This window comes from Dermacentor andersoni, chromosome 1 (genome assembly GCF_023375885.2).
Source record: "Dermacentor andersoni chromosome 1, qqDerAnde1_hic_scaffold, whole genome shotgun sequence".
Lineage (NCBI taxonomy): Eukaryota > Metazoa > Arthropoda > Arachnida > Ixodida > Ixodidae > Dermacentor > Dermacentor andersoni.
The window spans coordinates 113577679-113598237 of NC_092814.1; the positions used below are offsets into that span (position 1 = coordinate 113577679).

General features: G+C 42.9%; 2 protein-coding genes across 3 annotated transcripts in view; both read right to left on the reverse strand.

Annotated features, from left to right (window-relative positions):
- LOC126545717 (uncharacterized) overlaps nucleotides 1–20559 on the reverse strand; it is a 502749-nt gene that overhangs the window by 168645 nt on the left and 313545 nt on the right. The gene's annotated exons all lie outside the window — the stretch shown is intronic.
- LOC126545705 (leukocyte receptor cluster member 1 homolog) lies at nucleotides 1363–20513 on the reverse strand. 2 transcript variants are annotated; one of them, XM_050193660.3, is made up of 7 exons: nucleotides 20363–20513; nucleotides 19726–19825; nucleotides 17261–17413; nucleotides 14417–14534; nucleotides 12545–12608; nucleotides 8756–8870; nucleotides 1363–3117 (listed from the first exon to the last, which is right to left on the reverse strand). In XM_050193660.3, exons 1-7 carry the CDS (start codon nucleotides 20383–20385, stop codon nucleotides 2875–2877), a joined length of 816 nt encoding a protein of 271 aa, XP_050049617.2. In that variant the 5' UTR covers nucleotides 20386–20513; the 3' UTR covers nucleotides 1363–2874. The 2 variants fall into 2 exon arrangements, with proteins under 2 accessions (XP_050049617.2, XP_054917895.2); XM_055061920.2 differs by lacking the exon at nucleotides 1363–3117 and adding an exon at nucleotides 5447–5970.

A 20559-nucleotide genomic window follows, 5' to 3' on the forward strand; every position in this document is an offset into this window, starting at 1 on the left:
TTGTGCTCGGTATGATGCCGGTAATGTAATCTTCGTTTTCTGGCTCTCCCGTGGTCACGACACCGTCATTTGCCCTCACAAACTTGTCCACTGTTCATTTGTCAACAGCTTCCGGAAATTCTGACAGCTTGCTTTAAACTTCGGACACACCGGCAATGGCTTCGTCGCATTCATCAGAATTTACAGTCATTACCGAGCATGCGGAAGTCGGCACGGCTGAAGCAATTTCGGATGAACTCCTCGTACACGCCTGTGCGTATGCGTCGGGCGCCACGGGCACCGGGTCGCGAGTTTGGCCGCTTTAGCCCTAATCTCCCCCTTATTCTTCAAGATCGTGCTGAGAGTGCTCCTCGAAATCTTGCACGCTGCGGGGACATCAGACTTCTCACCGCATTCAACCCGATTTATGATTTCGAGCTTCACGACGAAAGGCGAATTCTGCCGCTTCATTACGGCAACACTGTGGGAGAAGGCCCACAGGGCGCACCCACAATGAACCAGAAAAGCAGCGAGACAACTCGCACTTTCGCCATCTTGCCCAACGAGGGCACAAGAGCCTCTGATTGGCTGTTTGAGCAAGCGCTGCGGGCGGGCCAGGATAATTTTTTGCAGATCATTTTTGCAGGCAGCGTGGTCACGGTAGGGAGAGCGGTTGGATGGAGCCACACCGCCGGGTTTTCCCGCTACCGCGAGGGAAAACCAACTTCCAGGGGCACTTTCTGCCATTTGACATTCGGAATATTGGGAGTTGCTGCTATTTTTATTCGATGTAAGCATAATTCTTGCTATATATACTCATTGTAACCATACCGCATCCAGAAATTGTTCAATATATAGAATAATTCGATGTAAACGGGTTCGATATAGTCGGGTTCGACTGTAGCTGCAGTCTGCTACGTAGCATAGATACCGCGGCTGCCGCGAGGTGCTGCGACGACTCCGCTGGCTGAGCGCACTGCGGCTCGCTGAGGACAACTGCCTTTGGCGCATTGTAGGCACCAAAATCAGAAGTAGTGGCGTCTACATGAACATCCAAAATCAAATTTGAACTGTGAAATTTGACATTCAGTCGGAGGGGCATTGTGGCCACCCTACTCCGCCGGAGTCATTGCAGTGCAAGGCATTGAAGGAGGAGTGGAAGCAGTGCGAACGGGATGTTTGATTGCCAATAACTCCGTTAATGCTGAACACACTGAAGTATTCTTGGTGGCAAAGTACTTCTAAAATCACCTATTTTATCTTCAAATTCATTTTGCGACTTCTATAAAAAGTGGTTCAGGGCCCCTTTATAGAGCCCCAGAACCACCCTGAGATCGAAAATTGGTTACATAGCGAGCGTTGTGTATTAGTCCACAAAGAACATCTAGCCGAAATAATTTTTTAAATATTTTTAGTAATAGCACAGTTACAGGCATTTGATGAACGAATACACGGTCACCATGGTTTATTTCACTCACCTTCAGTGCCCTCCCCTCCCTACTGCTCACCCTCAGCACTGCCCTCCTCTTCCCACTGGCACTCTTTTCTCCTCACTGCATACTGTCGCCAACTCCATGCACTGCAGTGAAGGCTAGGGATAGCGTCAACACATCAGAACAAAGGCCTCTCCATTGTCCATGCCCAATCGTCCTTAGCGTATTGGCGACTGAATGGAAGCTTCATAGACGGTTGAGTGGAGCACAATGGGTGAGCCCCCTTCCATTCTCAGGACAGACAACAGCTCTTGTCATGTTGGCACTGTCGTCCATCATCGACCAACCAATCGAAAGCTTTTACCCTGGTAACGTCACACATGGCACCCTACTGCCGTCATGACTGGAAAAACCTGAGGTGGGGAGCATGGGATTGTTTTTTTATATTTGTACCTTCCTTGTGGTGTGTAGCGTTGCCATTTTTGAGAAAGATGATCATTATGGTATAGTGTACATGATGTGTATGTTCAACTAAATAACAAAAAAATGGTAAGCAGTGGTTCAGGGGCCCTTTGAGCATGGTGAGGAATGCCAATAGTTGGCTTTGGCTTGGAGACATTGTAATGAATAGGTAAAAAATTCACTGACAATTATGATACTCCCTAGTGCAAAATTTGAGTGCAGCTCCAGACGTGTTTTCATTTCATGAAATATTGAGGCAAAGAATTTGATATAAACATGTAGCAGAGTTGGTTATTGTCAAAAATCCAATCTGTGAGTCAAGCACGTCGGCTTTTATACATGACTCGTTGAAGGTTCCAGTGTAAACGCTGGTGCCGCATGGCTTCCAGAAAGTACTACACAATTCACGTCGCATATACAATCAGATTACAAAGCAATAGCAAACCATGACAACCGAAACAAGTGCGAATGAGACCAAACCAAGCAAACCAAACAAGCGCAAGCAAGAGCTGACGCGAGCAGACGATAGTAACAAACCAGCGGACTGGCTAAGACCAGTTATGAGTACGCATCGAGTGGCTGGGCAGGTCTGTTTGACAGCAGCTTCCCACACTCACGTCACAGAAGGGGCCACTCTCATTGGTCTCCGTCATTCGCGGCTCACATCTTTCATATTCCGCTCCACATTTGCTCTTTCATCTTTCGCTGTGCTCGTTTGCTCATTTATGCTGCAGCCGCTTACCGCAGGAATGAGGGCCTAAGAGCTGCGCTCTGAAACAGTTGCTTACACGAAGTGTACTCAGAACTACACTGCTATAAAATGGAGTCATCCCAAATAGCACACACTGCAGTGCAACACCACTTCTAAGTGCTTAAACATCTGGCTACTGTTTGCGACTGTACATAGCAGCTGTATCTTAATGTAGTAGTTGCAGTCACAATAATACACCAACACCGTCCATACAGCAGCCCAGAAAGGGAATGCCCAAATTCAGACAAGTCACTGGGGACGCTTCGCTAGGTGCGGGTTGTACTGGGAATTGTAGCCTCGTCGTCTGTCATCCAGGACAACATCAGGCGACACCTCTCGGACTGGCAGCTCACCCCGAGCTCTTCGAAGGACATCCTCAGCCCTTGCCCGTTCTGCCTTCTCACGAGCCAACCTTTCAGCTCGTAGTTGTTCTAGCGGCTTCTCCAGGCGTTTCACCTTCTTTGAATGTAGCTCTGTCTGCTGTGCAAGTTGCTAGAATTATTGACAGAGTCAGTTTTAGTTTCATTCTACCATCAAACACACTGCGTTATCCATGCTACAGTACAACAACCTGCTATCTCTGTGGCCAATGTCAGCAAACACTTATGTTTTTACATTACTCTTTGTAAAGCACATGATCATCTTTGATGTTCATAGTGCAGGATGGATACAACTACTGCAGAAATACAAAATATGACACCACTGCCAGTCTGAAGCACATGAAAAGAAAATTCCCTTCATTCCCTTCACCAAAATACAAAAGTCAATATGCTATGACAATTGCAATACAACATAATTGTACAACTAGTTAATTGTTTGCATTGGAGGTGGCTTATATTATGTCAGAAATTGATAAAATGTGCTGTACTATATGAACTACCACAGATATCAAGCTTCCATTACGCAACAAACCAGTATGGTATTAGCATATTGCAAATAATGCCTTTTGTATTTTAATGGTACTGCTAATGACATATAGCACCTTGTATTGATGAAAGCCTACAACACAAGCGAAATTTTTATTTGTGTTAGGCGAAACTCACGGATGCATATTACAACTATGAAGAATTTGATAAAGATGGGAAAAAAAACTTTGTTTTCGCTATTCGTATGGTTCTGCACAAATGTGTAAGATACTGAACTGTGGAGAGAAAAGCCTTTACAGTCGCCGAACGTTTATTCAGACCTCACGGGCACTGCGGAAATGTCCGAATAAACAGGTGTCCAAAAAAGCAGATTAAGAAAAAAAGAAAGAAATTCTTTATTTCCACGCACTTATTTGGGCTCGGCAGTAGGCTTGAAAAAATCATGAATGCGCTGTTGCACGCTGTTTTGTTTACGCGCAATCAGATAAGCCTGAATCTCGGAGAGGGTCGTACGGTCACTATAGGCGGCTGAAAGCACAGTCACTGCTTGTATTAGCTCCGCATGCGACTGCAGTGTAGCACATGGTGCGTCATCTTCCGACTTGGAGTCATCGTCCGGCGGTGCAGCAGAAACCTGACGAATGATCTCACAGTCATCGAGTTCTGCGCATGTCAGTACAGCATATCAGCACCTGTGAAACTGTCAAATGAGACGGTGTCCGGAATCGCAATGCAACCGCTGTGCAGGTCCGCACAGAACATTTTCGGCGTCAGTAGGGAGCACATCGGAAGGCGACAATTCCTAGGCCTTCCGGCACCCGCTTGCCGGCATGCCCCAGCGCAGTCTGCGCGGGCCATTAGACACTTAACGCTATGTTTCCGTATGCCGCGTTGGATCACCGCAACCTTGACATAGCAAACAACGCAAACACCATCTCGCCATCACGCCGACACCAGTCGCACAAAGAAAAATGTAGCCTACTCGCAGCGTTGTGCACGAAGAAACAAACAAATCAGCTGCTGGATTGTCTTGACATGGCTTACTAAGCTGAGACCGGAACTGCTGCAGCAACTCTATCGAACCAGGCAGAAACGATGATGATGAGGGGGAATTTCCAGTAGCGCCACTTCGTGGGGCAGCAAGGAGGCTCCGTTAAAAACAAGAATGGCGCTCAGCTAGTCGAACCATGCACTGGTCAGAGTCGATGCATGGTGCTCTCGATCGAGTTGGCTCAAGGAGTGTCCGAAAAATCAGACGAGAGGTTGCAAGGTGTCCAAACTTTCGGCAGTTGTTACACATTATGGTCTATGGGGAGAATGGCGGTGCTGTGAAGCAGACCGAATAATCGAGCATGTCCGAATTTTTGGAGTCCGGAAAATCAGTCGGCGACTGTATTACCTAATCTGCTGTTATCAAACACAATAATTCAGATGAAATAATACAGTTAAACCTCGATATAATGAACTTCAATATAACGAAATTCTCGATATAACGAAGTATTAAACTTTTCATAACCTCTTATCGATAGAACATGATGTATTTAGAAACTCAATATAACGAAGTGTGTTTGTATGCCATTTCAATTTAACGAAATTTCACTGCCGCCACAAAGGAATGCCGAGACAATGGAAACTTCCGCGGACGCAGATGGTCAAATGATTGAATTACAAGTGGGTGTTTGCAAACGCACCTCTCAAATCGTGCGCTGCGTGATAAGAGCAACTGCCAAAGTCGAGTCACATCATGTTATGCATAAAGTCCAACTGCAATAAGTGCCTATCGCGCCCTGCACACTTTATGCTTTAGGAGTGAGTGAAAGTGTGCGAGGGTGAGACAAGAAAGATGGTGGCTTCACGAGTGCTGCTTTGCCGCGTGTGCGAAGGGGAGAGGAGCGAGCTCGCAGTAACGCGATCAAACGAGCGTGAAGGGGGGGGGAGGGGTCTCGGCTGTGGCTGTGCATGACTGTAAGTGCGCCTGAGCGTATACGCAGCTGCGCACCCTGCTTTAGAGGTCATCTGCCACATATGCAAAGAGTGGATGTACCGAGACGGCATGGCACCATGTAAGCTGTCTTACCGTGCGTTTAGTATTGGAGGTTGCGTAATCTCAAGTTTCGGGAACCCGTTGGAGCGAGAGGCAAACAAAGCATTCGCTGCCCCCTACCAACGTTTTTAAAGCGAAGCTTTCTATGTTTCACTGATTCGTCCGTGTGCGCCAAAAACGCACGGCAGGAAAGTCAACTTACACATCTGTGTAGAATGCTACAGTTTACATTCGCAGTACCGTGCCAGCGTCGACTTGCCAGCCGGTCAGTGCCTGATAACGGCACGAAGCGACAAGCTTAGCAAGAGTAGTGCATGCGCAGTAAGTTCACTGGAAGAGCAAGTTGCGTCTGCTAGGCGTGACGCCACCTCTGCTGCGAGCTTCCCTGCTTATCGGAGACAGCAAGTGCGCATGAACACGGGCTTGTCTTAGGATCTGGAAAAGAAAAAAAATCAAAGCCCCTTTCTTAAAGAAAAATCATTGAACGCCACGCTACCCAGACAAACTGTATATACCGTATTTATTCGCGTATAACCCGCACCAAAATGTGAAAAAACGCGTTTAAAAAGTGGGGGTGCGGGTTATCTGCGAATTTTTTCCTTGGGAGGGGGGGGGGGGGTCGGCTTCACCGCAATGTGCGGCGGCCTCCCCGTGTAGTCCGCCATCCCCATCGTCATCGACGCTTGTCAAGCCGATGAAGGGCCAACGAAAGGCCAGCATTGTTGAGCCTCGCGTTAGGTGCTGTTTAGTGTACTTACCCCAGTTTGCACTGTTTGCCTGCTTTGTTTTGGCATCATGAGTGCGACTCGACGGCAGTGTTTCACAGCGAAAGAGAAGCTAAAGATTATAGCCGCTGCCGAAGAAATCGGCAACAGAGCTGCTGCAAGACAGCATGACGTCGACGAGTCGTGCATTCGCGACTGGAGGAAGAAAAAAGAGAGTCTCGAAGCAACGAACCGGGACAGGCGAGCGTTTCGGGGTCCGAAGACTGGCGCGTACCCCCACCTCGAGACGCAGCTTGCGAAGTTCATTGAGGAGCAGAGAAGTCGTGGCCACGCTGTTTCGACTGAGATGGCGCAAATGGAAGCCCTGAAGTTGGCCCGGGAATTGAACATTCCACGTGAGTTTCGTGCAAGCCGTGGATGGCTTCAGCGCTTCATGCGAAGACATGGATTTTCTATGCGGCGGCGAACAACCATGTGCCAGCGGCTTCCTGAAGCCTACGAGGAAAAGTTGTTGAACTTTCAACGATATGTGATCGCACTTCGGAAGGAGCACAGCTATTTGCTGTCTCAGGTGGGAAATGCTGATCAAACACCTGTGTACTTTGAGATGCCGATGGACACGACCATGGAAAAAAAGGGCTCCAAATCAGTCAGCGTGCTGACCGGCGGAAATGCCAAGCTGCGCTGCACAGTCATGCTATGCGCTTTGGCTGACGGCACGAAACTGCGCCCGTATGTCATTTTCAAACGCAAGACGCTACCTAGCATTCCACTGCCCCCAGGAATCGTTGTGCGTGCGGAAGAAAATTCGTGGATGAACAGTGGCCTAGTCGGTGACTGGCTTCGAGTAATCTGGGAGCGAAGACCAGGTGCCTTGCTGGCACGCCGGTCGATGCTCGTACTAGATTCCTTCAGAGGCCACTGCACTGATGCGGTGAAGGCTCGCCTTGCCGAGACCAGCACCGACCTCGTCATAATACCTGGCGGCATGACGTCCATGCTACAGCCACTCGACGTGTGCCTGAACAAGCCGTTCAAGGCACACGTGAAGCGGCTGTATGCCCAGTGGATGGCCGACGGCATTTACGCCCTCACACCGACGGGACGCGTGCGAAGGCCTGATATTCCATTGCTGTGCCAGTGGATCGTGGATGCGTGGAAAGCGATACCGGCCGATTTGGTGCGGAAAAGCTTTAAAAAATGTGCGATCAGTAATAGTTTGGATGGTTCCGAGGACGACTACGTCTTTGAGAGTGGCGATGAAGCCTCGGATGGCAGTAGTGAGAGCGGCGACGATTAAGAATCGGATAACCAGTGACGTGGTGGCGGTCGTTTGAATAAATGTTCTGAAAACGAAATGATCACCGAGTGTGAGTTGCATCTTTCTAGCGCTCATTTTTTTTTTTCAGGTAAACGTGCGGGTTATACGCGAGTTTTTTTTTTTTTTTTTCCGCCGAGTTCAAAGTTAGGGGTGCGGGTTATACGCAGGGGCGGGTTATACGCGGGTAAATACGGTATCTGCATTGCATTACATGTGTCACGCAATGCATTCCCGGCTGTCACCATGGGTAGGCCGCGGGTGCAGCACATGGCAGAAGAGGCTGCCGTACGCGAACGCAAGTGTAGAGTCATCCGCAAAAGTGTGAGTGTGTGCGTGTAATTAACAGCTACATGATCTAAAATAAAGGCTATGCAACTTAATGAAATGTGTCTTCATTCAACTTCAACCTTCAAAAAATATAATCCTAAACAAGCAATCAAATCACATATGCATAGCATCGGGTCGCTCAGCATTTCTTGAGTTCGTTGCGTGGTCACTGGCTTTGGACTTTGATTCAGTTTGCATTGGGGAAAGGCTTTGCGTTCAACCAACTTTCTTTAAGAAAGGGGCTTTGATTTTTATTTCTGATAGCGTCATCCCAGTACGGGTGACACTATCACCCGCAGGAGTGGAGTGCTCGTGAAAGTGTGGCGGGCTTCGCTTAATTCGTACCACCGAGAAGATACTGCCGACCTACGTGCAATGAAACCGTATCATTCATCGCACACTCCTAAATTATTAAAATGAATTGTTTTCTCATTCGAATTCATTTTTGTTTTTGTCGATTGCCCGATAAATCGGAAAATTCTGCGGCTCCTTTCCAAGTAAGAAAAATTGATCAGCGACTGTACTTATTTGCATAAAAGGTCGAATTTCAATAGAACAAAATTTTGATATAACAAAGCAAATAGCAGATTTTACCGACCTCGTTACATCAAGGTTTAACTGTACATGCTAAATAGGTTAAACTAGTGTTGCCATTGAAGCTATCAATAAGGAAGCAACAGCTCTGCCCAAATTTCAACAGATACTTATAAAATTAAGGTTTGCTCATGGATGCCACTGAGTTTCTAGTGACACAAGCACAACAGCTGAAGTATAGGATAAATTTGCATGCTGCCATTAGGTCTAGCCTGTAGCCCAATAAGATATGAGTAAAGCAAATAATAATCACATTTAGCTTCTTGATCTTCTGACCATTTTCCTTCAAGCCACACTTCAAGGAGACATAGTGCTTCATCAGATGCAGTGGGTCCATGCGGTCTTTAGTTTTGCAATCTTTAGTTTCTCTGTCAAGAAAAGCAACCAGAAAAAAAATCACGCTCACAAACACATAACAAAAAACATGCATGTGCAGAATGCTCTATAGGTGAGGCTTGGTTATTCATCCCCCAACAGACACAATGTATCATAAAGCAAATAGGTGCAAGAAGTTCCAAAACCCATGACCAAATTTTGTATCCCTAGTTAATGCTGTGTACAACAGGCTCAGCAAACTCGTCAGTGCATAAAGCATAATAGTTCAAATTATATGACAAGACCTTACATGCACACACTAATTATGATGACCTGTGGTAACTAGAACTCGAACAATATTCAACACATGCAGACCATTCTGAAGCAGTTTTACAGCAACTATGACTTTCTTTCTAAATTTTATTTATTTATTGGCTCAGTTTGTTCAAATGCATATTATTGTGGAATTTGGCTACTGAGAAGGTAGAAATGAGCTTTGCCCATGAGAATACTTATAAATCAGGTAGGCATTCACTAGTTCACTGCTGAATACTATGATTACCTCTAAGTAGTGAAGTTTCTAAAAAGAAATTTTACAATCATTAGCCATGATCAATTCTGCAACATTCCATAATTTTTTACTTCAAACTTATGATTTCAGGCACTGTAGCTGTTGAAGAGCTTTACCTCCACCTCTAAGGGTGTAAGAGATCTGCTTACATAGCTTATCAGGGTGTCTACCAAGTTGACATTTCTAAATTCCCTGAATTTTCCAGGTTTTCCCTGGGTGGATTAGCAAAATTCCCTAAGTGACACAGAACTTTGTTTTATGTCAAGATGGGCTGACACCATGTCGCCCAATGTTGTCACCCGCTAGTAAGCATGTTAAAAAAAAAAAAAATCTTAATCCAGTTTTTATAGTAAGGAGTAGTGTTTATTTTATTCAAAAAGAAAGCAGAAGGGTGGGGTTAGTGCAATGCACAGAAAATAAAACTTGTTCGAAAAAAATGGTAAAACCCATTGCGAATCAAGTCAAATATTCACAAATACGAATAAAAAATAGATGCATACAGAAGCAAATATTTTTGAACATGAGCTATTTCTATCAAATGACAGCAAGCTCATGGGTATGGGGCCCAAACTCTGTGACAATTGAAATTCTCTCTCAACAGCTGTTAAGTCAACCTTGTTAGATTCGGGATCTTTTCCTGAGCCTCCTTCGAGTTCACCAGACCACATCGAATCGCGTCACTGCTAATTAAGGAGCGCAGAAGCACATCCACCACGTTCCCCAGGCGCGGCACGTGCAAATAAGTTGGCGTCCCCAACCTCATGCGCCGCATGTGGAGCTGTTGTCCTATTGCTTGACTCTTCCCGAAAGTGTAGCGGGAGCCTGGCACTGTTCCAGGTAACGTGGGACCCGAGGAAAGCTGCTTTGCAGCTCTGAAAGTTCGCTCGAAGACAACCCGTCTCCCCCCATCCGCCTATTGTGACGGCGCTTCCGAGCTTCGAAGCCAATCGCGCGGATTACAAATGCAGAGTCAGTGTCATTGCTGACAGCGGCGAATTCTTTCAATGAAAAACATGGCACCGAACGGGAGGAATCTTAATAACGAACGTCGAAGCAGCTAGGCCCATAGTTGCCGTGGTGATGCCTACGGCTGCCAGCGGATTTGCGTGCAAGAGTGCCGGTTCGAGCCGGAGAGATTATCAAAATGGCGGCGGTGGCGGCTTTTATTAATGCCGTTTCGGATATGCGATCAAGGCAAAAAGTCAAAAAAATCATACGGCGAAGGGTTCTTGCGTCCGAAATTTCAAACCTTCTTATACATTGACTCTATGGGTACGTGGTGGTGCTGCGAAGCCGTCCAAATTATCGGGCGTCCGGAAAGTCGGTCATTGACTGTATACTGGTAACTCCTCCAGCCGACGACAGGGCGTCAAGGTAAATTTGTTACAATTCCTCTCTGTTACTTGAGCCAGCATTACCGCGACTTTCACTCCCTTTCAATAAAATTACAGCTAATTTTCCCTGTTAGAAGCACACATTCCCTGAGGATTTCCAGACAATTAAAAATCCCTGAGAATTCCCGATTTTCCCGGTTGGTAGACACCCTGCTTATGCTAAATGGCCATAAATAAATAGCTCACAGACTACTTAGGAGTTTACATCTGCATCACTTGTGGCCAGATCAATGAAGCCAAAAGTATAAATTTATCTATTATACAGCTCCCAGGTTATCTGGCATTCTGGTGACTTAAGATTCCACTGTAACACTATTCATTATTCACATATTATAAACAGGAAAACAATGTAACTTCTGTGTGCTCGATACCTCAAGGAGTTATAGGACAAATGAAAGCAAAGGCTAGATTTTGCACACAGCTGTAGTACTGGGGGGAGTTTTACTCCCCCCAGTACTACAGCTAAATAGTTTTACTGCAGGCATGCAGTGCCTGCAGTAAAACTATTTTGCAGTCTAGTCTGCTACCATCACACCTCTAATATATGCGAGCTCACAGCTCTCTGATGCCATAACTAAGTGCAGTTCACTTTACTTTTTTACACTGGTGAAAGCACAGACAAATTAGTATATGGGCTGCTTCAGCAAAGGCTAACGAAAATTGCTAAGGACAGTGCAGTTGACAGTGCAGTGTGGTGGTCCTTTCAGCAGCTATAATTTACGCAAGTGGACATTACGAGTTCCATGATAAGCAATCATACCTTACGCAATAAAACATTTTAATTAATTTTTAAACTAATGCATTCAGAGAGCTAGTGCAATAGTAGAATTGAAGTTAGATGGGGCAGAATTTTGAAACTTGCTCTAGCACTATTCAAAAAGTCCGCCCCTAAATTTTTTGTTAAATACATTGCGTTTCCAGGTAGCACAGTAAGGAAGCTTTTAGGTAAAATAATATTGGAAACACCAATGCATGGTGCACCAAAATTTTACATCACACATGAATTGATACCGCAAATAATCAGATACTTAAAGGAACCATGACACAGTCATCTGACTATTCTCAGTTTATCATTGTAATTGAGAGTAGAGGGTCCAATATGGTTATATACACAAAAAAACTGGGCTTTCAATACACATCTTCAATCAAAATTTCTATTTGAAATCGCTGGCTCCAAGTCCTTCCCAGTGACCGCCATTTTTCCATGGACTGTGTGATGTAAAGAAAAGAGGGACCACGGCTGTGTCGTCTGTTCCAAAACAATTTTAGATCATTTGGGATGTTTTGTTTTGCATGCTCTGGCACCCAATGGCGCAGAGGATGTCGCCGTTGAATTGCGTCCGCAATTCCTAAACTCGTGCAATAAAACAACCAAAACACAAATACCAACAGGCAAAAATTAACACATGGTGGCCATGGCGTATTTCCAGCCCCTGCAATCATTTCCAGTGCTTGCAGTACACAACAACGTGGTCTTTGAGACCAGCTTCCATTACAATGAGGAAGCTGTTAGTGGGGATACGATTTCATTTCGTCACTACTTTGTGTCGCCAGACTGCTGCATGGTTCAACTGCGATATTACAAAAATTAAAATACAAATCTTCTACCACACTGAATACATTCACATTTGCCAGCTTGCAGTGGAACACATAGTTTGTTTAGCATGCAATGCACAATTCATGCTTGAAAATTCGTTGTCACATGGCCCTTTTAAGGTGCAATGTAAGAGCAAAAACTGTAGAAATATAAGAGAAAACTAACTTCTCTGACTCCTGATGAAGCTGCAAGCGCTCTTCATGTGACTCTGTAAACCATGGTTTACTCCCTATGGATGAAAAACACAATAAAATCAACACTATTAGTAAGTGGCAGAAACATTCCATGCAAAACACAACTCGCATTCAAAGTCAATTCTCAGAAAAAAACAAGCTACACAGAATAATCAGACACTCATATTTGAACATTTATTTGACAACTGTTTAGGACACACACTGAAAGTAATGGAACAGTCACTACACTTTATAAACCGTAGCCACAAAGGTGCATAGAAGTAAAGAACATAAACTGCGGTTAGTTTGGGCACTCCCACATACGATTGCAAAAGCTTGCAAATTAACCACCCAAGCTAGTGGCACATAACAGTTCTATTTAAATCTCTTGCATGAAAGCTTCAAAAATCTGCTAAAATGAAAATGTGGCCAAAGTTCATTGTTTCAACATCAGTTAATTTGACTATTCAGCAATCTTGGAACCTTGAATACTGGACGACTCAAACTAGAGCAAATCATCAGCAGTTACATTCAAATGGCTAGCAGCTGTGCAAAAATCACTCATGATGCTCAAGCAAGAATGAGAGCAAGCTGAAAACAACTGTGAACTTCAAGAAATACAGTTTCACATCACTGGACAACAGTGACAATGTTGAAGGAAACCCAATAAATCGAGCTGGCTCTAGGAACAATTCACATGAAATAATCTTTTGACACTAACACCAATGCAGCTTTATGTGAAGCACTAACCAGTGAAATAAATATATATTTTAACCACATTCTCATGCTAGAGGTGGGGCCACTTGACAATAGCAACAGTGACAAAGAGAAGACCAGGAGCTGCAGCTTTCTCAGAGTGTACATAGTGTGTTTGGCAGCAGCACTGCTGTTATGCATAAATCGGAGGCCATGCCAGCTTTCTTGAAATTTTGAGGGCTTTCTTTTAAAAGCAGAAAAAATATTGATGCTGCAAACAAATGAAACTGATGTTTGAAATCTATCGTCCACTGCAATATAGTTTCAAACTACCAAATTTGTTAAAAAGTTACATTTCCAAGCGACTTGGCCACAGCCCGAAATCCAGGTGAACAAGCGCGATACACAGAAGCATCCCTTGTACCTTTTGATTCAAGGGCAGATGCAATGGTCGCAAAAATATTTTGTTTCTTCTCGGATACCATGCTCTGAAAGCTTCTGTGGTTGAGGGTACTCTAAATATGTCATATTGGCATACTGGCCATGAATTTAATAATTAAAAGGTTATTATTCACTAAAACCTGGTCCATTACAGAAAAAAACCAAATACTGCACGTTTCTTTCAGGTGGCCTGCTAACAATGTACAGCTAGCTTCATCAATGCAGAACCTTTGCCTTTTCCTAAAAAAAACAAAAAAAAACTTGGGTTTTTTAAAACTTTATTTGAAAACTTAGCTGAGGCATCCTGTTGGGTTTCCTGTGTGTGCATCTTTTTGTCATTCAGAGGACAGACTTAAGGGATATCACGAAAGGTAGGTAGAGCTGACAAGAAGAAAGCAAAAGAAAATGACAGCCAGACTGCTGATTGAGGATGACACAGCTGGCATATGTAGAAAGAGAGGCATCAGAAGTGTTTGGTGATTGCACTTTCTGGCCCAAGTATATGCAGTGGCCAGTGCAGTGCCCTCCCCTTCCACTTCTTCTGACATCTGATGTAACTGGGTAGAGATAAAAAAATACCCTTGCCAACTCATGCAAGTTTTTTTTTTTTTTAATAATGTCTGCCAGTCAGCAGTATTTCAACCAGCCACTTTAATTCTGCAGCCTCGCTTCCTGCTGTTTTTCTATACCTGCCTGTTGGATGAGGACAGAAAAGGCAGAGACATACCAGAGGCTTCACTTGAGCTCTGCCCTAAATACGTGAGTAGGCCAATTTTTTTCTCATATTCTTCCACTTCTGTCTTCTTTTCCTTCTCGCGATCTTCATTTTTAGAATGCAGGTTCCGCTGGTGCACATGGAAGAGAACAAAGGAAATTGGGGATATTAGGGGGAGGAGCAAATTTTAGAAGAAAAAAGGCATCTCGCAAAAACGCATGGTACTCATTTCTTAACGGCAGTAAATATAAGTAAAAGAATGCATATTTTGTTCTTCCACCTAAATTATACATAAAGCTGCAAATCATTCAGTTTTCTAATGTACGGATAAGTACTAATAATTTTAGTACAAACATAGCACTTAGAAAAAAAGTCACACTGGCAAAAGAAGAGAAAGAAGGTACCAAAAGATGCTGACAAAAGCCACATGCACCATAAACCCTTGTGTTCTCAACATGAAGTATTTTCATGCTGAGAACAGAAGGCCAAACATAGACAATCATGATAGAAAAAAATATGTTCCTTGGCACTCTCATCGGAATAGAGTATCATCTGTCATCAGTAACACTGTGCAACACTTCAATAAGTTTCCTATATCTCAAGCAGCTTAACTTGAGAAACTAATATCCCAAATATGACAAAAGCTTCAACAATTATACATGCCTTTTAAATCATTAAGTAGGCATGCAATGTTGTATGATAGTTGAATGTAACACAAAAATGAAAGCCACAGATTACAGCTGACTGCAGAAGATTGAATACCAAAGAACTGTAGAAAATAGACTGCAGAAACAGCTAGCAGGAACAAAATATCCTGCTTGCTTCACATGAACTTTTGTAGATGTCATAAAGGAAGGTGAAAGCATCATTGAATTGATGTTTTGAAGGCCAATTTCAATTAAGTTCACTTTGACTAAATTGGTTATAAATGAGTAATATACACTACTGAAGCTATTTTGCCACATCTGCAGGGCTGATGGCTGTCTCATTTTCTTATTAGCAGCCTTTCTAATTTTCCAATAGCACCTAAGCTGATAATGTGTGCATCTGGTGGTTAGTGTACATGATATAACTCCCAGCACGCCACCTCTGAGACTTTTCAACGCGCAGCTGGCACTATCTAATCTCGAACGTGATACCGAGGAGCCACGCTGGTTCGCAACAATCAAAGTTATGCGTGACTTCTGGTGAGCAATAATGACGGAGTTCTTGTTTTCAGCTTCGGCATCAAAAAGTCTTTTTGCAAGCTTTTCATGATGCACATACCAGTATTTAAAACATGACATTTTGCACGGAAACTACTTCATATCGACACTATCTGAAACTAAGCTTTTTACACAGTCCTAAATTTTTGTTGTAGGGCCTTCAAAGAAATATATGAACTAAGATACGAATGCGAGAAATGCTACTCAGCAGCAATTCTAAGTCTTAGTCCCAGATAAATCAACCATAAAGGGATTACAGAGGGGAAAATACTGGAAATGACGTGTTAAGAGAATGGCCTATGCAGGTCATGGCTTCAGTTTCAATCTAAAATCATGTGCACTCTTGATATTTTTAGTCATAATTTGATTCACATTCTCAATTAGTATCGCTCAAATTTTGTAACTATGTCAGTGGATTGGCTACACTTTCTATAACTGTAATACTAATCGCCATTACTTAGCGTTAGCTCTCAAAGCTTTCACAAGTGGTCGGTTTAAAAAAAAATTAAATTATGGGGTTTTACGTGCCAAAACCACTTTCTGATTATGAGGCACGCCGTAGTGGAGGACTCCGGGAATTTCGACCACCTGGGGATCTTTAACGTGATGGTCGGTTTAATGTCCTGTGTAAAGTGTCACACATAACTGAGTTTTAATAGAACCGTTGCCCTTTACTGGGAAGCAGTGTTGTTCATGGCCACCTCCTGTGAGTACACTTTTTTTTTCTCAAAGAAAATACTTAATGGGTCACTTTAGAAAAACAGAAAGTTTTGATGATGGTGACGATTAATGGGATCTTATGGTGCAAGGACCAGGGAAGGCCAAACAGTGCCAAATATTAGTGTGAAGTACTCAACGGTGCCACTTTCAAAGGGTAAACAGTAAGTTTTGACTTATAAATTACTCTTTTGGGATTCTAGCTGCCATTCTTCAGCAGACAAATATTATTTACTGAGAAATTAAATGAAAAAAATAATAAAGGATCGCATTTCTTGAATTTCTTCCTCAAATAGCAGCACAGATGGTATCATTGTGATGTCTTAGTCTCAAGGCAGTTTTACACATTTGTGTCTTCTTGTGCAAGAAAACTCAAATGCTTTAAAATTAATTTACCCTCTTTCATTATTAACTATTAACTAACCTTGAGAAGATGCTGCCAAAATTTATTACATCATAGGAACTTAATGCAGGAATTGAAAGGTGGTGTCCTACCTTGAAATTTTTATTAGTACGACTCACTAGGATAAACTATGTGCCCACTGAACTTCCCCTTCAAGGTGAATGAGTGTCGATGCGAAATGTACACAGTTTCTCTTTTTCTTTTTGCAAACAGAAGCTCATCTATGTAGGGCTGCCTGCCTGTTTACTTGCCACACTGTCACGGGTTGCCTACAAGTTAGCTCCTGGTAGCAGCCAAACACTCCAGTTTTGTATCCTAAGTTTTGCAACACAACACACATGTGGCACAATAACTACATTGAACATGGGAAGTAAGCATTTGTGTGATGCAAGCATTCAATGCCCTTCACCAAACGCATACAGCAGTAAGTATTACAGTCCAGAAAGGACACAGTTTGTCCACATTGAACTAGAAGTTAAATATTAACAGCATACAATACATTAAAAATGAGTTAATTGGACACAAAAGTACCTCAGCCTTTTCCACATCTTTGAAGAAGTTGAAATGGCCACCTGATGTCAAGTCTGTCGCAACCTCAGCAGTTGCTGCTTTCTCAAAGTCAAATTGTTCTTGGCCCTCTCCCTTCAATTTTCCACGCAAGAAGTTGATCCGGGCTTCTGACTCCTGCAGCAAGTAAGAAGTGGTCAAAGATTACACAAGCAATGCACATTTCAAAAAACTGCACTTCAAGGCAGCACAGACAAAAAAAAAAAAATAAACAGCATATTGCACCTCCATTCCCAGTAATAAATGAGAAGAAAGTGGGTTAAGCGAGGGGCCCGATTTTTATTAGTCATATCATAAGAAGCCAACAAACGCTGACACCAAGGACAACATAGGGGAAATTACTTGTGCTTAATAAATGAAATAAAGAAATGATAAATTAACTGAAATGAAAGCGGATGAAAAAACGGCAGAAATGTGGCAGAAAGGATGTTCCCCATCCGTCGCCAAGGTTTGTGAGTGGTGGTGCTGGCTAACACTCCCAGAGTTCTACTAGGAAACATAAATACCCAAGAAAGCGGATGGGGAAACAGCACCGCAGTAGCTAAATTGGTACAGCATTGCACGCATAATACGAAGGTTGTGGGATCGTTCCCCACCTGCGGCAAGTTCTTTTTTCATCCACTTTGATTTCCATTAATTTTTCGTTTCTTTATTTAATTTATTAAGCACAAGTAATTTCCCCTATGTTGTCCTTAGTGTCAGTGTTTGTTGGCTTCTTATGACATTCCAGTAATAACAACTATGCTACACAAGTTTAATATCAGTGACAGTAAGTTAAAGGAAACCTAAAATCATTCAAGATGATTTCTAATAAGCCAGCACCAGCTAAAACTTTAATAAATTTATGTGTTTCCAAATGAGATTTCACAAACTGATTTTAAGAAATCTCTGAAGAACAAAAACTGCCCAGTTTAGATGCAGAAAATTTAATGAGCAAAAATAAAATCTGCGCAAGTTTAACTTGAGTATAATACTCATTACTACAGCAAAAGAAGCCAAAGGTTCAAATGTTAAAAAAGAATTGTTTAAAAATGTCAGTAAGATGTCCAACAAGCACACTAAACAGCTATATGCTGTATGTATTATCATCAAAGCACTTAATGCCATTAAATATGTATGTGTGGCATTGGTATAGAAAAACTAAAAATTATATTCTGAGGTTTTACGAACCAAAACTACAATATGGTTATGAGGCATGCCATAGTGGGATGACTCCAGATTAATGTTTACTCCCTGTGGTTCTTTAATGTGCACCCAATGCACGGCATGCAGGCATTTTCGCATTTCCCCCCCATCGAAATGCAATTGCTGCAGCCGGGATTTGATCCCGTACTCTCAAGCTTAGCAGTGCAATGCCATAACCATTACACCAGCATGGTGAGTCATTGGTTTAGAAAGTAATGACATTAATGAACTTAAGGGCCTTGATATTTGTTGTCATTGACAGTGCTTGCTCACATAACATGGATGTGAGTTTAATGGCTAAATAAAAGCGCCTGTCTAGAAGGTGCATATGCAACATTCCTAGGGAAACTTTCAAAACTGTCTATTCAAAACACCATCTCACAAATCCCCTCCCTTGATAATTTTTCCAAAGCAGTCCACATTAATATACCTAGAACAAGCCAGAAGTTCCTTTTCAGCTTTCCCTCTATCTAGAATTCTGGAAGCAGCAGTTTTTTCCTGGTGAAGGCTATGCTTTTGCCTATGACAAGTCACTCGCTGTAGGAGAAGCTTCTGTCTGGTGCAGCAGTTCTTGCTACAGCTGTGCTTAGCTGCACAACAAATCACCATGCTGATTCAGTACATTTTCTCTGCTACACTGACTTCCTTTCCTTTCTCTGTTGCGCTTCTTGCTGATGACATCTAAAGGAATCAAGTATATTCTGTATAATGGAATTAAGCATGGTTAGTATTCCTTTTTTTTAATCACAAGAAAGCATAAGTAGATTTAGAGCAGAACTTCCAGCTTCCTGCTGTGTGCACAAGAGAAATATTTTGAGATTGTTTGATGACGGAATTCTATGGTTACTGGGTGGACACTATATTTTTGCCAAGTTCTGAAAGTCTTGCAAGGAGCATTTTATATTTAGCTACAATATAAGGCCTAGTGAAACCTTGAAATTGTCATTTGCCATAAAACCTACATTACAATATCAAAGGCTTACAGAAACTTTTCTATAACACGTTCTTAATACGTAACATTACAACAGTATAAAGCATCAAAGTTGAATACAGTGAATGGAGACTGAACCTGTGAAGGAGTTAAATGGCCTTGTCACTGCATGTATGCGTGATTCATTTACTTCATTGCTGTCCCTCAACCAACTGGCGAATATTGAATTAATTCTACTATCCAAATACTGACGTCAGTGACAGAAGCCGACAAAGACATGCAAAAAGAAAAAAAAACGCAGAGTACCACTTACCGCGAGCTGAATTCTCCTTTGAAGTTCTTTCTCCTCTTGAGCTGCAAGCGCTTCATCCTTGCGTACACGGTCAATGTTTCGCTTGGTGCGAACATGCCAGCTGTATGGTTAGATGTCAGCAAAAAGCATAATTAATATTTGATTGAAACATCATAAAGCGCATTTCCGTTTGTTGTCCTGATTGCGCAGATTTTAAGCCAACGTTCAGATCAAACCTTCATCTCCATCGTATACGAGAAAGGGGTGTTGATCCCAGCGTGACAGGACCCATGCTCATTTAAACGCAGTAGATGCTGGCAACACATCAATATCAATTCGAAGCTACAAAATGTACAAATCGTATGCACTCAAAAAGATTTGACCAACGGATACTAAACAAAATAGGTACCCGGTTCGTGCTGCAAGAATGCAAGGATAGAGCTACTATTACTAGAATTTTTTTTCTAACCACTTCAGTGTTTTACAACCTTAATTTTCGTAAAGCAAGGATGCTACAAAACTCCTGGCTGTAAGACAATATCATACAGGAAACTATAGACCTGTAGTTTCATGTGTGGTATGGCTGTACGTCCAAGCTGCGGCATGCAAGTTAGTAGGGACTACAACGTAAGAAATGCTTCATCTGAATACCACGCACCTTTTTTTAGGCAAAATATTCATTTCGTTACACTGCGGCAAAGAAACGCAGACACAAGTTCACTCTTGCTATAATGCGCTAGAAGTTGTTAAAGCTCTGTATACTGTAGCAATCGTTAGCGTCGTCGTTTGTCGTCGTATCTGCACACGGCTTTGGCTTCGCTTTGCTTTGGCTCTATGAGGTTAGTTGTTGACTGT

Coding starts and splice junctions, on each gene's coding strand:
- LOC126545705 (XM_050193660.3), bottom strand. CDS start 20,385: ATGAATATTTTGCCTAAAAAAAG. Junction 14,535..17,260: donor AAGATGTGGAAAAGGCTGAG/GTACTTTTGTGT, acceptor CATGTGCACCAG/CGGAACCTGCATTCTAAAAA. Junction 3,118..8,755: donor AGAAGATCAAGAAGCTAAAT/GTGATTATTATT, acceptor CAATAATTCTAG/CAACTTGCACAGCAGACAGA.